The sequence below is a fragment of the Filicampus tigris genome, chromosome 5 (assembly GCF_054856515.1).
Source record: "Filicampus tigris isolate MCC_2025a chromosome 5, RoL_Ftig_1.0, whole genome shotgun sequence".
NCBI lineage: Eukaryota > Metazoa > Chordata > Actinopteri > Syngnathiformes > Syngnathidae > Filicampus > Filicampus tigris.
This window is the reverse complement of record NC_141221.1, coordinates 13,732,690-13,749,528: the sequence shown is the minus strand read 5'-3', so window position 1 is coordinate 13,749,528 and position 16,839 is coordinate 13,732,690. Positions and strand designations below refer to the sequence as shown.

Here is a 16,839-nt window from a genome sequence, read left to right as displayed (position 1 = left end):
ATCATTGATTTTTTTGTTTTTTGCCTATCGGTGGCTGGCATCAGCAGCTTCCAAGAGTACCTTAAAATAAGCCCCATACGATACCTGGTATCAGTATTCGCCCATCCCTGAATACTATGTAGCTTTGCCTGTACAAAAGAGTGAGTGTCAACAAACATTATGGAGCAACTCCATATTTGGCAATTCATTTTTCACCCATTTTCCATACCTGCCAATATCAGCTAATTTCGGACGACAGGTGGGGTACATGGATGCTTTTTAAGCAGATGGCACTGGGTCGATCCCCACATTGTGACACATTGTCAAATCCAATGGTGAGCATCACAAAGGGTCAGCTAAAAACTTGACATTTAGTAGCCATAGCAGACCCCCAAAAAAGGACCCATGCCTGGAAAGGTACAGAAACTTTGCCATTTTGGTTTGTTTTTTTGTTTTTCTACTTCAGGATCAATTTGGCATCACCAAAATAATTTGAAAATTCACCTCCCGAAGCCAAGCCAGTTTCACTTAGAAAAAATAACATTTGGTAGGAATGTTGACAATGTTTAAACCAACAAAAAAGTCTCAAGAACCTATGCCCCGAAAAGACACAGAAGTTCATTTTGCCATTTTGGTTTCAAGGCGAAATGCTGAATTGCGAACAGGCTCTGTTACATAAAGTATATAAATCGTACTGTACAAGAAATCCCTCCAATCTTTTACCTGATGTAGTGTTTACGCCATGCGCTTCTGTTTCCATAAGCAGCAGAGTTCAAATGAGCAAAGCAGGTAACGCTTTAATTTTGCTGTGTGAGTAATGCTGACATAATTGCAATTACGACCTGTTTATTTTGATGCGATTCGAAAGACTGGGCTTTTATTAGAAATATGCCTTCAATTGTCTTTGTCTCTTGTCTTTTTAATAACATATTAGCCATTGCTCCTCACCTTTGGTTACTCTAACCTGCTATATAAAGCAATTGTGTGGTACAGATAAATCTATTTGCGGAGGCATTTATTTACCAAACTGCAAATTGGGGAGGCATCAATGGGTATGGAAGGTCACAATCTGCACAGTTGCATTTTTGGAATAATATTTCCGCTACATTGCAATTCATGTCAAGCGAAAGAATTTAAAATGGCTTTCTGCTTCGGCAGTTGCTGCTGTTTTTGTTAACAGGAGTTCAAATGGGTTCAGTATATACGGTATATATGGTGTATATATATATATATATATGGTGTATATATATATATGGTGTATATATATATATATATATATATATATATATATATATATATATATATATATATATATATATATAAACAACACTTACAGAACCACCTTTTTTCTTTCCTAATGGGGAAAAAACAGAGCATCTATTTGAGGGAGGCATTTATTTTTCCCATGAGGCACGGCATCGGACACTTTATAACCACCACTACTGAATGTTACAGAATCCTTCTATGGACTGTTTCTGTACTTCGGTGGGTACTGCTGCTTGCAAGGTGTCAATGAATTGAGGTAATTTCACTGATTTCAGGGGGGTTTTTTTTCCCCAAAAGGAAAAAGAAGGCGTCTATTTGCAAGAGGCCTTTACTCAAGCTTAGTGATGCTTCCACCATCTATTGAGAGCCACTATTTCAAGGAAACGCCATTGCTTGCCCACCCTTGCTCTAAAAAACTAAATTGGACCCGAATCCTTTCACACTTCAATTCACCTGTCAGACTGTTCATACACCTCGGTTAGGTGCTGCAGTTTTGGTCAGCAACTGAGTTCGATAGGACTCAACAATTAACTGTTCAGGGTGTCTTTGAAGTGATTACACTTATTTCCTGTTTTTGTTCTTGGACATCAAAAAGGAGCCAACTATTTGAGGGAGAGATTTATTTCACTTCAGTTGATGACAAGCTGAGAAACAGTTTTAGTGCTTTGGTTGTTGATTTGGTCAGCAACAGAGTTCAAAAGGCCTTGGTATTTAACTCTTTAACCACAGAGTCTATGAACTGACATCATGAAAGTTACTACCTGTTTTTCTCCTGCCATGGAAAAGGAGCTCTTGTTAAATTTGGATGACGCACCCAAGTCATGAATGTCCTTGTGTGAACAATAGCATCTAAATGAGAGAATTAGGCTAGGTATCCCTCCAAAAACATGCAAGGTAAGTTGATTGGACACCCTAAATTGTGAGTGCGGATGTTTGTTTGTCTCTGTGTGCCCTGCGATTAGCTGGCAACCGATTCGGGGTGTCCCCCCGCCTACTGCCCGAAGACTGCTGGGGTAGGCTCCAGCATGCCTTGTGAAGATAAGCGGTATGGATAATGGATGCAAGGATGGCTAGGTATCCCACTGAAGGTCTTAATGCTCGATTTGGACTTTTTGAAAAAAAAAACAGATTTTTTTGTTTAAGCGTTCATATTACATTATAAATATGACCTTGGTTACTCTTGTGTTGTGAACACCTGTGACCAAAGTGACCCACACGCGCAGAAGAAGAGACGACATCACTTACGACATAGTGTTTACGGAAGTAAATGTGGTCCAGGCATTTGTACAGTGTAGCGATTCGGTAGGAAGTAGAAATAGAATATTTGGGGGAAATTATGAGGCGAGGCTTTTCTCTTTCATTTCATGGATACGTCATTAAACGTCACATCATAACTGTGCGTAAAAAATGAATCGATCTCAACTGTGGCTGAATTAATACTACCACCATAAATGTCCACTTTATACTTCATGTTTGAAGTGAGATTAAATTAATGTCAATACTGTTACTCAAAACAACTTTGCTGATTCGATCTCCCCGTTGCCAGCACTTTACCTCCACCCACTCGGAGCGCAATTTGGGCTGAGGATGACGTCAATGTCGGATATGTGCAACCCGGCGGTTCAGACTGCGGTCGCATTGCAAAAAATCCGATACGTATCCGATCTAGGGCCACATATGAAAGTGGCAGAGGTCGCATTTGAAAAACTGGAATTGAGCCATTCAGACATTCATAAAAAAATCAGATACAGCTCGCATATGGGCAATCCGATCTGGATCGCATTTGCCTGCGGTGTGAACCGGCATTCTTGTCTTGGGGAAAAATAGTCTTTTTTATATATATATATATATATATATATATATATATATATATATATATATATATACACACACACATATACACACACACACACACACACACACGCACACTGTTTTGGTCAGCAATGGAGTTCAAACAGCCTGAGCAGCGGTGCACACATTAAAACACCTAAACTTAATTCCAGTTAATACTTTTTTTTCGAAAGAAAAATAAGAGGCATCTGTTTGAGGGAGGCATTTGTTTTTCTTAAGTGGATGATGCACCCGACTAAGACTGGTGAGTGTCCATTGGTGAACAACAGTGTCTGAAGAATGACCGTCTGGTTTTTTTTCTGACAGCAAAAAGGAGGCTTCTTTTCAAGGAAGACTTTTTCTGAAGTGGGTTACCTATCAATTACCATTTTTTTTTACCACCCCTGCTGTAGGATATATGATGGGAATCTTGAGGATGGGCAGAAACATGGATAGATGGATAGATGGATAGATAGATAGATAGATAGATAGATAGATAGATAGATAGATAGATAGATAGATAGATAGATAGATAGATAGATAGATAGATAGATAGATAGATAGATAGATAGATCACAATATTGATTTATCTACTTATTAAAAGTTGATGTCTTGTAGTTTCATTGATTGGGATCAGTCTATTTCTTGGGTGTATGTGGTCAAGTCACCCATACTTCCACAATTCAACAGTTCAAGTTTAGTGGTTTTAACACGTTTTGCGTTCTTTATTGTAAAAACTGCGTGCTTTCACGTGCGTGCCATTTACGGGCAAATAGTTTTACTTTAACACATCCTCCACAGAAAAACGCTCCAAGTCAAGCGCAAAGGCACGTTTCCGACCACCGCGCTTACCTTGGACGAGTCCTGCGTGCACCAACCCCAAGAGGAGGAGGAAGAGGACGCCCGGCGTGGCGCACATCCACCGCCAGCGTCCTACTTGTCCACTTCTCCCCATGTCCACGAGAAAAAACTCCTCTGTCAGTCCACGGGAAAGAAAAAAACACACACAGGAATAAAATGAAATAAATATCGGGGGAGGGGGGGGGATAATAATCACAGATCTCAGTTGCGCAAAACAGACAAAATCAATAGACGTGCAGCTTCTAATCCTGGAGTCTCCAAAAGGTTTTTGAAGCGAGGAGGGGTGGGGGGTGGGGGGTGTCCCTTCCCTTCCCTTCACGCGTGTCTGCGCGCGGCTGTACTGAGCGCGGCTGCTGCCTTGCTTGCTGCTCGCGGATCCACGCACACTCACGGCAAGAAAGAGAGAGAGAGAGAGAGAGAGAGAGCGAGAGAGAGAGAGACAGAGAGAGAGGGAAAGGAGAGAGAACGCGATGCCTCCACCCTCTGCATGTAACATTTGTAAGTAACCATTCTTTATTAGAGCACACATTCAAATTCTCACACACTCAACTGCCAATTAACACGTCGTGGTCAGACTAACATTAAATAAGATGCACCTTTCCCTAATATCCCATTGCACCTTTTAAAACACCCAAGATACAGCATGAGCACTTTAATATGGTATGTTTATGTTTACATTGGTTTTTTTTTTGTTATTATTTTTACATGTATGAGGCGCGTGCAGCACACGTGGAGCGCGATGTGTGCGTGCAGCTTGGCTGACTAACGACTGCCCCCTCCCGGCCAGCACCGAGACATAATATGCGCAGACCTGACAACCTCTTAACCTGCAAACACTGTATAATTATACATTTTATGTACTCTCATCATCTAATGTGATCCATTTCACGAATTCAGCCTTAATGTAGGTATGGACATATTTTAAATGACACTGTTAGTAAGGTGCTGATTAAGTTAAATAAATGTCAAAAGTCAAGTTTATGTCTATATCACTTAACAAAATAAGCTCAAAGGGTTACACAGATCCACAGGTGACAAAAACCATCACCCTGTTCTAGACCTCTCAAGGGTCAACGGTCAAGGGAAAACTTGGAGAAAACCCAAAAGGGGTGAAAAATGAAGAAACCTCCAAAAGGGTTGACAAATGGAGGGATCCCCCTTCCAGATTTGCCAGGTTGCAATCGATGCTGAGTGGTCAACATTTATCGAATGACCTGATGCTGTACAATGTTAGTTTAAACAGCATGAAAGCCCATTTAATGGAATGAAGTGGAGCATAGATGCCTCCTGGGAAGTGGTTCTTCTGTTATGGTTGGTAGATGCAGAATCCTCCACAGCAACACCCTCACTTCTGCCATCCATACTTAGGCCACTCTCTGAGCAAGAGAGGAGGGGGATGACATGAACAGCGGCAGTAAAACAGGCCAAAATTCAGATGTCAGAGAATGAGGCAGGGCAAGAGACTAGTTTCATATTAGGTTTGCCCAGAGCTGTTTGTAAAGTTTTGACCCATAAGATAAAATAAATGGTTAACGAATAATTACAAATTTGAAATGGCACAAACAGTACTACAGTTTATAAAGCTAACAGGACAATACAAAATGCTAACGTGGTAAGTTAGCAACAGGAACACAGAAACGAATATCTGTATAGGTATTATACATCATGCCCTGAAATCACAATCTACAATTTAAAAAAAAAGTTCATGGGAGCTGATAATATGCTCACAATGCTAGACTGTAGCAATAAAGCACCTTAAGTGCAAAAACATGTACTGTTTCAAGATTGAGGCTTGAGTACAAAAGGCATACCCATATGGATTACGGTAAACATCATGCCTGTAATGAGGAGATATGAAAATGTTAATGAGGTGGGATAACATGCTAACATGCAAACATTTGGTATGCAAGACAGCAACTTGGGCACAGACATGCAGACCCTTAAGGATGTTACATGTCCTGTAGTCAGACACTGTCCAAAAAGTAAATAGTGTGAGATAATGGACGAGACTGGATAAAACATGATTAACAAGTTATTCATCAGTAGACTAGCATGATCTAAATATTAGCAACTTGACCATAAAACGGCAGACCTAAAAGTGCAATGTATAATATCCTGTAGTCACATTGCATCAAAAAATGAGATTGAAAAACATGCTAACAATTGCTGAGCTAGACAGTAGCAAGAGTGCAATTTAAGTACAAAATGGCAGACCAAAAAGTATTACACACCATCCCCTGTAATCAGGGATCATTTGAAAAGCCTAATGAGAATGTCTAAAACAGTAACAGTCTAATTGGTATGCAACCAGGTAACAAGATGGCAAACTCCGGAATCCGACCAAAACTCTTTGTACATCTAATGTTGCGCAAAACTCCGTACGCAACGTGGCACATGCCTTTTGCTTTTTCTTTGTCTTTTTTTGCGACACTTATTCAAAAAAGGAGCTGCCAGGGTGGATCAGTGCATATTTTGCATGAGTTCCCTTCTCAATGATGTTTCCACACTCATTTCATTTTGTCATATTGTTGCAGCTTGGGCCGGGCATCATGCATTGTAAATGGCCGTAGTAAAATATGCACTGGCTGCTATTTGTCATCGCGGCAGCCCCCGCGAGCTCCACACACCGCCGCCGCAAGTCGCGGCGACCCAGCGGGACCTGTAAAAGCCTTTTTATGCTGCCACTTTATTGGGAATGGGGAAAGCAATAAGTTACACGGGAAACATATGGAACGCTCAGATATGGATCAGCACTCAGCCCTCATGAGCGTTCAGTGCCAACGGGGGAGTTTGTGGTTTGCTTGCGACACTTGTAATTCGCTTAGTTCACATTGGCGCAAAAATATTGGTTTCATTACGCGGGTGCAAACATAAAACCTTCAGTCAAATTTCCCTGGAAATACTGTTTTAAACTCAATTCTCACAAATGCTAACTGCTAGTATGCAAAATTGATCGTAACCAGTGAATGCCCATGTCGTTCATATGGAAAGACTTAGTGGATATATAGAATGCTAAAACACCAACACTTTGCCAACATATAGCAAGATTGAATGTAGAAAGCACGAAGGCAGTTTAAAAAGGATTATACATTGTTCCCTATAATTACTGTTTCAATTGTTTGTTATTACTTAACGAGCCTGGATAAAACACTAATATTGATATACTAACTTACAGCAAGATGGCTTCTTGAGCACAGAAAGGCAGACCCATAAGCATTATACATCAAGCCGCGTAGTCAGATATGATCAAAGGAGACTTAATGAGACTTGATAAAATGCTAACCGGCTAATAATGAGTGTGCTAACATATAGCAAGATAGCAACGTGAGTACAGAAAGGCGACCCCATCCAGATTACACATCATTCAAAGTAAATGGGTAATAGTGTATTTAAAAAATAGTGAGAGTGATACAAAATGTTAACACGCTAACAATTGGTATGCTAAATAATAATAATAAAACAGCAATTTAAGGAGAAAGAAAGATCCATAGGGATTATTATAAAAACTTCCTGCAGTCAGGTGCCATATCAAAGGGCTAGTGAGACTAGATTAAATGCTAACACTTGGTACGTTAACATCCATATCGCGTACTATTTAAAAAATTAAGACTGGAGACAATGCTAAGATGCTAACAATTGGTATGCTAAATAAAATAGCATCTTAAGGAGAAAGGAGAATCCAGAGGGATATATAAAACATTATCTCAGGTACTATTTGAATGACTAGACTAGATCAAATGCTAATTTGCTAACAGTTGGTTGTTAGTTGGTAACTTGAGTACAGAGAGGCAGACCCGTATGAATTGTATATCATTCCCTGTAGCCAGGTACGTTTTATTCTGAAAAGGTTAGTGAGCTTGGATAAAATGAAAAGTTGGTAAAATGTTTTATGCTAATGTACAGCAAGACAGAAGCAAACAGGTTTCCGTGGCCTGGTGGGACGAGTTTACATTTACTAGTTACGTAACAACCCTCATGTCCGTGCTTTAATCAGAGAATAGATGGGGACAAATAATCACATCTACGACTTTCCGTCCTCGCATCCAGCCGACACGTGAGTGGATTAGCGGCCCAGGTGGCCCATGTAGATGTTGAGAGGGGGATTTACTTGAAAAATGAGACGGAAAAGCCAGTCGTTTAGCGCCTCACCTCTAGCAAACAAACGAGGGAAATTCGCACGGTATCAATCATTTGATGGATTTGAGTGCTTTGGCAGCTGCTCTTTTGACAGACAGACAGACAAGGGACATGTAGAAAAGTCATCTCATTGAATTGTTTCCTGAGGGACACAAACACAAACACACACACAATACACACATACATATACTGACACAAACACACATACGCAGGAGGATTTAGCAGTGAGAACAAAACATCATGGCGCCGATAAATTGGATTGAAAAATCCCTTGCAGCATGCGACCTCAAAAGGAAGGAGTGCACATTTCACATCAAAATAATGTGCCGCTAATTGCATTTGTTTACATAACAGGATGATCTGTAAAATGGCTGGGCTGCATTCGAGACTGATTCAGCTAAGCCATGGCCAGTGGTTAATAAAGGGGGCCAGTTTTCCGATCAGATGTAACAAGTCAGATAACAACCAAACATTCAAAAAAACATTTCCGCACACGTGTGGGATTACACTGGCATACAACTAGGCACTAGATGACATCGGTGAGAAACTAGGACCAAGCTAGGACGAGCGGATACTAGTACACCAACCATGAGTTCGATATCGACTAAGTGCTCAAACAGCTTCCTATCAACAACAGTTGGGCCTAGAATTGCAACTAGTGCACAGTAGTTTACAAGTGATCGCCAGAATTGACACTAGTATTGTGGAAAAAAAAAGAAGTCATTCTAATAGTGCGCTGAATTGTCCGACTAGTGAGGACAAAGAGTGTACTTATACATGGATATTAAGATGGATATCAAACATGCTCAAACAGCTTTCTATTCACGCCTACTAGGTGGGCTGAGTAGTCATTCAGAACACTAGTATAGCGACTATGGTGTACTAGTAGAAGTACTTTGTGTTACTAGTAGAATGACTAGGTTGTTTTTGTCAACCCTGCGCTGAATTTTCTTAATAGTAAGGACAAAGGGTGTACTAGTACATGGACCTTAACTCATTCACTGCCAACCATTTTCAGACCCTCTTTTACCAAAACATTTGAAAAAATTTGAAAAAATATAAATAAATTCCTGGGATTGAATGGTTGGACTGTGGAAAGACAATTTAATTCGTCAATGGCAGTGAAAGAGTTCAGATGGTTGTTAAGGATATCAACTGAATGCTCAAATGGCGACATAGAAAGTTGTATAATGATAGGCTAAAAGTGGCACTGGTAGTGGAAAAACATGAGGATGATGAGACTGATTTGTCTCACTATTGAGGACAACAAACGCACTAGAACATGGATTTCAAGCTGGAAATCAAGGGTATAGAGTAAATGCTTAAACGGCTTTCGATAGTTAACACAATGAAAATGTTATATGAATGGAAGCAGCTAGCACCGCCTGACGATGTTCAGCCAATGCCTGAATTGTCATTTGACGCGTCACCACAACACTATGCCTCTGATTTGCTTTTATCACCCTAAGACAATACAGCGTAACATGGAACCATTATAATGGGAGTTTAACCAAACTGTTTGCCGTCCATGTGGGAATGCACACATCGCCGCTTTGATCCACTCTTTTTGTTCTATTAGAGACTGATTCAATTCTAGATATCCACTGGCAGCATCAGGACAAGAGGCAATTTTCCAAGCTTTTGTTGCGCTGCAAATCAAATCAAGTATCCCGTTGAATGTAATTCCCCAAACATTCTCCGGAGGATTGAGCCGGAGGGTTTTTCCTTTCTTAATGGTAGTCCAGTAATAGCGTGCAGTGATGTAGATAAACTGCGGGCATTAATGTAGCATACTATTATGGTTTTAATAAACCTCCCATGTACAGTGGAAGATATGATGAGGAACATGCAAAGTCAGAAGCAAGGAGGTCAATTAGACTGTTTTTGCTACGTATCCTGCATCGAAATTAAACAGTTGTAAACAGTGGCACCTTATTTTTTTTTAATTTGTTGATTTTGACTGATCTCAAATTGTGGAAGTGAGCCGATGTTGTTGTGTTCGCTGCCTCCATCTAGCAGCGGGCGGAGCAATTGAAGCTTGAACATATCCCGTATTTTGTTCTGTATTGAGATTGGTTGACAACCACATTTTTGACCTGAAAACATGAATATTTGACTGATTTTGAACAATAGGGTTCCATTTAAATGCTTGAAAATGCTAGTCTGGGCATGTGCGAATTCACCACAATTGAAACAATAACTGGACCACGATAGAAGTGAAAATTGCCACAAAAAAAAAACAAACTCAAGGTTATTAGTTCAAAGGCTCTCTGTCTTTGGACATGAAAAAAAAAACAATCAAACATCATTACGCTTCACAATCACAAGGCCCTTTGCATGCATGTTTGTGACAAAATATTCCATGCAGGCTGGGGAGAAATATAATCAAACCGTTTTTTTTTTTGAATGTGTTAGCATTCCTGTATAAACAAAAGCATGTAAGTATGCATGTTCGATTAACATCAAAACAAAACGAGAACGGTGAACCACAAAAACTTGAAATCAAGCTGAAAACAAAAACGCGACTGTCTGAAAATGATAGTGGGGTAGTTTACATGCCCTTCAAATACAACTAGTGTGTCCTGTGAGCAGCTTGGCAGCCGCTCCCCACGTTGACTTGTTGCACCCTGCTGCAAAGCGAAGACTGGTTGCAAGCAGACGAGGCGCTGCCACATTACACGTCGAGCGACCGGGTGGCGTCTTGCCAAATTTCCCCGGAGAAATCCTCCTCCACCTTAACAAAATGACACTTCAATCCTAAGTGGGATGGCAACGAATCCCACCAACGGACACCCATCTATGCCACAAGGAGAATTTAAACTTTAAAAACGCCACGCTAGGGCCGTGAGGCGGAATTACGAGAAAAAGCAACAATAACGCAATGAGATAATACAACGGCAACACCGAAGGCCCCAGATGTGTTCCGTGAGCCACGAGCAGATAAGCAATTAATTCCAGTCCCTCTTCCTAGGTGTTAATTCTGCGGCAATCAGCCCGAGTGCTTTTTGATTAGCTCATTATTACCTCGCGCACACTCCTGGAAGCTCAAGTCACATTTAATTAGCACTGCCAACCCAGTGGTGACCAATATTGCTGCAATTAAATCATTAGGAAACAGCTTCGGTGGTGGCTGCATCCTCATTGGGATGTGAACGTGTTATTAAGTAGGAAATTAAAAAAATATATATATACTGTGGAGATCTGCTGCAGAAAAGTCACAAACCTGTATTTTAACACGAAAATGCAATAATAGGCTATCATATGCTTACTAATTAGTAATCTATCGTAGTCGGCACCTGTTCCTCTTCTCTGTTGTGACTTGGGTTGCTATGCCCCACTTTCTGACTGTACCATCATTGGCTGGGTTTTAAATGACTGTTCTTGCAGTTATCGGGCAACCCAGTGATTGCTAACGATGGCACTCCACCATGCTTGAAGGCGAGAGTTGGTGGTGATTAGGTGGTTGGCTTGCTGGCTGGTTTGCTGGCGTTTGGTTGGTTGGTTAGGATGACAGGGGAAAAATACACGCATGTGAAAAGAGGTTTAATTTGCCTTTATTTTGTAGTGCAACACTGCTGAATTAATTTCAAATCTGTTGTTGTTGGTGTTGTCGTGTCAAAAGCCATTGACGCAATCCAAGGCTATATACGTGAATAAACTTCTGCTTCTCATTTGGAGCGAAAACAGGGGGAGGGAGTTTCTCAAAGCTGCCCTTTTGAAGATAAGACGAGCAAAACCTGTGCGCTGATGCTTTCCATCCGCGTGCCTCTGTCGCCTCATCAATTGCCCTCCACATGAAAGAAACCTTTTGTGGCTACTTAGCGCGACCCTGCAGCACATTAGAGGCTGCTGTCAAGGCCTTCCTGCCCTGTGCGGAAGACAGGCACAAAAGCAACGCGGTATGTTGTGTCGTTGATATTGAGAGTTACAACGGTAATGTGTGTTGTTTTGCGTCTGAGACGCATGACGGTACAGTGAACCCCAGTTTACTGCAGGATGTACATTCCAGACCCACCTGTGATAGGTGAAAATCCACGATAAACAGAGACAATTAAAAGAAACCCACGTATAATGGTTTTACCACTCCCACACAATTCTATTACACTTTTTTAAACACACTGTAAACATATTTAAACAAACAAAACAACTAATTGCAATACATTAAAAACGATACACATTGTAGTGTCGGTGTACATGCATGTGCCTTTAAGAGGCGGGGCCTGGTGTGTAACGTCAGAGAGTCTGCAGGTGAGTGTTTGGGCGTGAGCCGTGGCCGACAGCAGGCTCTGCCTGAGTGCGCTATTTGGGCTGTATTTTCACAACTTGGTAATGTCACAGATGAGCGCAGGCCAGTGGATCTGCGAGAGGGAGGGCTGTGCCCCTGTGGGAGTGGTCACAGCCGACTTCAATCAGGGCCAATCAAAACAGGCCTATTCATTATCTTTAAATGCAATCCACAAGTCGCACATGTACCACAAGAACCCAAACACATAAAGCTCACGCACCCAAAATAAAAACATCTCACAAACACCCCAAAACCTCTTTACATGACTGAAACACTGATTCAAAATGTAGTGATAACTTAAGTCAGAGTAAAAAAAAATTACAAATACAACAGCAATGCATTGTAAACAGAAAATGGAAAAAATGTACTTCAGTACAGTAAAAAGGTATTTTGTTACTTCCCACCACTGTTTTTTAAAAACACCAAAAATGAGCATATTCAGGTTTTTGCACGTGTTTACATCGCCTTTCAAAACCTGAATACTGACAATATTCTGGTTTTGAAAGAGTTATTGACTGCATGTAAACATGGTCACTAAGTGGCAGATACATAGACGAGCAACGCACCCACCACTTGCTTGTGTACCGCATGTAAGCGCTAGCGGGGATTTGCAAGGACGTGCCTGTGTGTGTGCGCGTGTGTTGACATTCTAAAAGAGGTGTGAGGTCAGGGGTCGTATCAGCTGTCGCCCCCGTGCTCTTGCTCCAATCCCCAGCAGCTCTTTCAGCTGCTGTTTGAACATCATCAATCTGGCACTGGCCTGGAAAAGCTGCCGAATGGAACCACTCTAGTTCATTCCTGAAGCACTGTACACAGAAATCCTACTACGACTTTCAATGTCAACAGGCTCCTTGGTGGAGGTACGAGGAAAACGTGTCAAGGGTACAGCCAAAAATGTCTGTGTACTGTAAGTCCAAGGTGCTGTTAATGGCAGATTTGACAACGTCGTGAGAAGTCTGACATGGACTTATTAGTCCTTCACAAACGTGCGGGGAGGCGAGACACAGACAGCGAAGGGGGAGATCGGACACAGGTCAAGGAATTACAGTTTAGTTTGATGCACAATCGTACGTTTGTGATCACAAGGTAGTGTGTGCGCTGTACAATCCTGCCTCTTTCTTGGCTCATGGAAGGAATAAACAAGAAAGGCGACTGAAAGTTATTGTTGCGCTCTGTTCCAAGTAACATTCTTCACAATTGTATGTTTGTGAAAACAAGGTTCATACTTGTTTACTTTAAGCAGGACAGCAGCTGTCATGTTCGCCAAAAGGCCCTGGCAAGCTAATTTTCAAGTGTCTACCTGGTCCAATTTTATAACTGCTAAGAATAAACTTTGAAGTTATTCTTGTGTACTCATTTACAAGAATCTGTCCACAATTGTATGTTGGTGATCATTTTGTGTTTCCTGTACAAGCTACAGCAGCTGCCGGGTTTATCAGATGATCTTGTACTTGCATTTTATACATCTTCCCTCGAAAATTTACCTCTTTCTTGCAAGGACGGAACAAAATGATTCAACATTATTAAACAATCCAAGAAATTGTTCACAAATGTACGTTTGTGATCACAAAGGGCCGTGAGTCATGTACAGTTTTGAATTTTTTTCTCTTTTCTCACAAGGAAATGATAACAAAGATGACTCGAGGTTAGTCTTGTACGCTCTGTTCCGAGTAGCGATGTCCACAATTGTACTTTTGCAATCACAGGTTGCTATGTTTAGTATGAACTGGACAGCGGCTGCTCGCAACAGTGGGAAGACCTTTTAACGCTTGCGGTGTCTACCCTGTGCAATTCACCTCTTTCCTGTGAGGAATGCTTGCAAAAAAGACCAATTAAGTTTTTTCTTGTAAACTCCTTTCCAAGAAACTGTCCACAATTGGGTGTTTGTGCTCAGTGTTCAATACAGGCTAGACAGCGGCTGTTGTTTAAATCAGAAGACCTCGCGTGCTTCATTCCGTCCAGTTGCCCTGCACACGTGCCACTTTCTTGTGCCACAAACTTTCATCATGCGGCTTTTATTTTTTTCCATTTTCCTTTCCCATTAGGGGTCTCTACTCCCTAATAGTTCCTGGCTCATCCAGGAAGTGCTTACGTCGGTCGCCACCGGCGGCAGCAGTCTACCTGACGGAATAAGAGCAAGCGACCTTTTACATCAGAGCTGTAAAAAAAAAAAAAGTGCTGCTGGCTATAGAAGCTCAGGAGAATCACAGCAATCCCCAACTGAGCAATATTACCTGGCTAAATATGTACATTTCCACTCAATACTCTCTCCAGGATATGCTACTTCTAATTAGACTTTACTGCCTATTAGGAGCACGAACTGGAGCGTTTAACGGCCTCTTTGACGGGGGGCGAGAACTTCCTAATTGTCCCCTTCATTTATCCAAAGAGAGACTGAAGAGCAGATGCGAGAGGAGCGGCAGGTTGATAAAAAGGACGAACATTTGTTGCAAGTTAGACACAACACAACACAACTCTATGATCCGTCCAAAATAAAATATTGTAAAATGGGCAGAACTCTGAATGTGTGTATTTTTTTTTACGGCTTTTGTCTGCAAAATGCTTTCATCACAAAAACCCAAGGATCCAGAATTACAGAGCATTTCACAAACTCTCTGTTTAGAGGGGGCGATCCTGTCTCGGGCCACTACTCGGCTCCAAAAAAAAAAGCAAGTGCCAATAAAGACAGTAAAAGCGTGGGTTGCATTTTCACCTATGGAGGCATCACTTCATCACCAAGCTGCCAAATTACAGGACACACGTCTATTACTGTGGCAGATCCGTGCATGTGGTGCATGCAGTTAACACGTCGTGAAACACAAACAACCACCACTCCAACCTGGACAACTCCACCATGCTGTCAGTTAATCTGTGCTCATCTTTTGGCTGGTAATCCGATTGCCACTTCATAATACAGGATCTTCCCCCAGCCTAGCTGCCAAGTCATTAGGTTGTGAAATTCGGTGTGGACAGTACTATTTAAATTATCTGACTTAAACTCACCAGCCATTGCTGAAAAAAACCAAAACTGTGACACTTCAGCTATTGGAGGTATATAGGGATAAAATGTGTGGCCACCATCATCCCCTGACCTCAACCGCATTGCGAACCTGTGAAGCAACCTCTAAAGGAACATTTATGAGAGTGGATGGCAGTATAGTAACTCTGAGAGGCAGTAGCATATCAAGTATCAAGTTGCAGTTTGTTGGAGATGATAACTATTTTTATTTTTGTTTGTTGTTTGTTTTGTTCCTGTTGGGGAGCAAAAGATCAAGAATTAAAGACACTTCACACACTATTTCTTGTCTTGCTGAAATTGGCCCAGTTTTAGGGGCCGGACCATGACAATCAAGGGCGTAGACATTCTAGATTTGCATTCTAGATTATATAGATTACTTAGTGCAGTGAAAATAAGCAAGCTGCCCTATAGACACAACATTTTCACTCCTGGAGGCAGCACTTCATATACTACACTGTGTATGTGGTGCATGGACAAATCACAAAACACAAATAACCGCCATAACTTCTAATATTTTACTAACCTAACTAATAAATATTTTGCCATTTATCAGAAGCGGATTATGGCCATTGCTTTAAAGTGGCACCGGATCTTCGCCCAACCGAGCTGACCAAGTGGAAAAACTCGACGTGTGGTGGTTATTGTATAAATTAGACACACAGTTGGGGCAGCAGTGCAGAAGACCCATTTTGGCCAAAAGGGAGACAACAAAAGATGTACTTGCTTGTGGAATTTTCCACTTGATTGGTGGGCGGGCACTCCAGAGACCCAACTATTTGTATAGAAGCACTTCAAAAGTTCATTCTCCATAATATGTCCACTTTAACATTATATGTCTGTATGTTACATGAGGTACCCGTGTCGATGTATCACATCATAGCCTCCATCGTACTATTTCTATCATTGTACTAAAACTGCACCGTGCTAATTTACTCGGCGACTCGGCCATGAAGTTTATTCTCTGCGAATCTCTCCAGGACGGCCATAAACAGTATGAGATCATTTGCGCTTTGCAATAACCGCTTTCCTTTTGTCGTTTTAAGTCTTATTAAAGTGCGAGCCCCCGATCGTGAGTCACGGCTTGGCGGCATCTGCCGGATGGGCTTTAAGCGTCCTGTTAAATTACGTCGCCCCCGCCGCGAGAACAGCGGAACGACCGTACCTCTATAAATACAGGAAAATGTTTCTGATGTAACGTCCACAGTAAAAAGCGGCAAAGCATTAAATGCGGTCGTACTTATCTGCCCCCTTTTTTTTTTTTTTTTATACAGCTTCATCCAAAAGACGATCTGCAGAGCGCTTTCCCCACACAAGCGTATCCCAAATGCTTGCCGAAGGGCATATAAATGTTCCATCAGCATGTATGCATTGAAATGGACATGCAGTGTGTTCCGGGTGCTCCTTTTCATTTGGGATCCAGCATACCTTGAAAAAGTCTCAACTGCAATGTTTGTCTCACATA

The 16,839-nt window shown here is 41.5% G+C and overlaps 1 protein-coding gene across 3 annotated transcripts in view; it reads right to left on the bottom strand.

The window, feature by feature from the left end:
- The window catches only part of LOC147147354 (netrin receptor UNC5C-like), a 262,736-nt gene that overhangs the window by 191,514 nt on the left and 54,383 nt on the right, over nucleotides 1-16,839 (bottom strand). For all 3 annotated transcript variants that reach the window (XM_086029738.1, XM_086029737.1, XM_086029739.1), the window contains one exon: nucleotides 3,928-4,050. In XM_086029738.1, coding sequence (XP_085885864.1) covers nucleotides 3,928-4,030 — 103 coding nt within the window. In that variant the 5' untranslated portion in view covers nucleotides 4,031-4,050. The remainder of the gene's footprint in view (nucleotides 1-3,927; nucleotides 4,051-16,839) is intronic.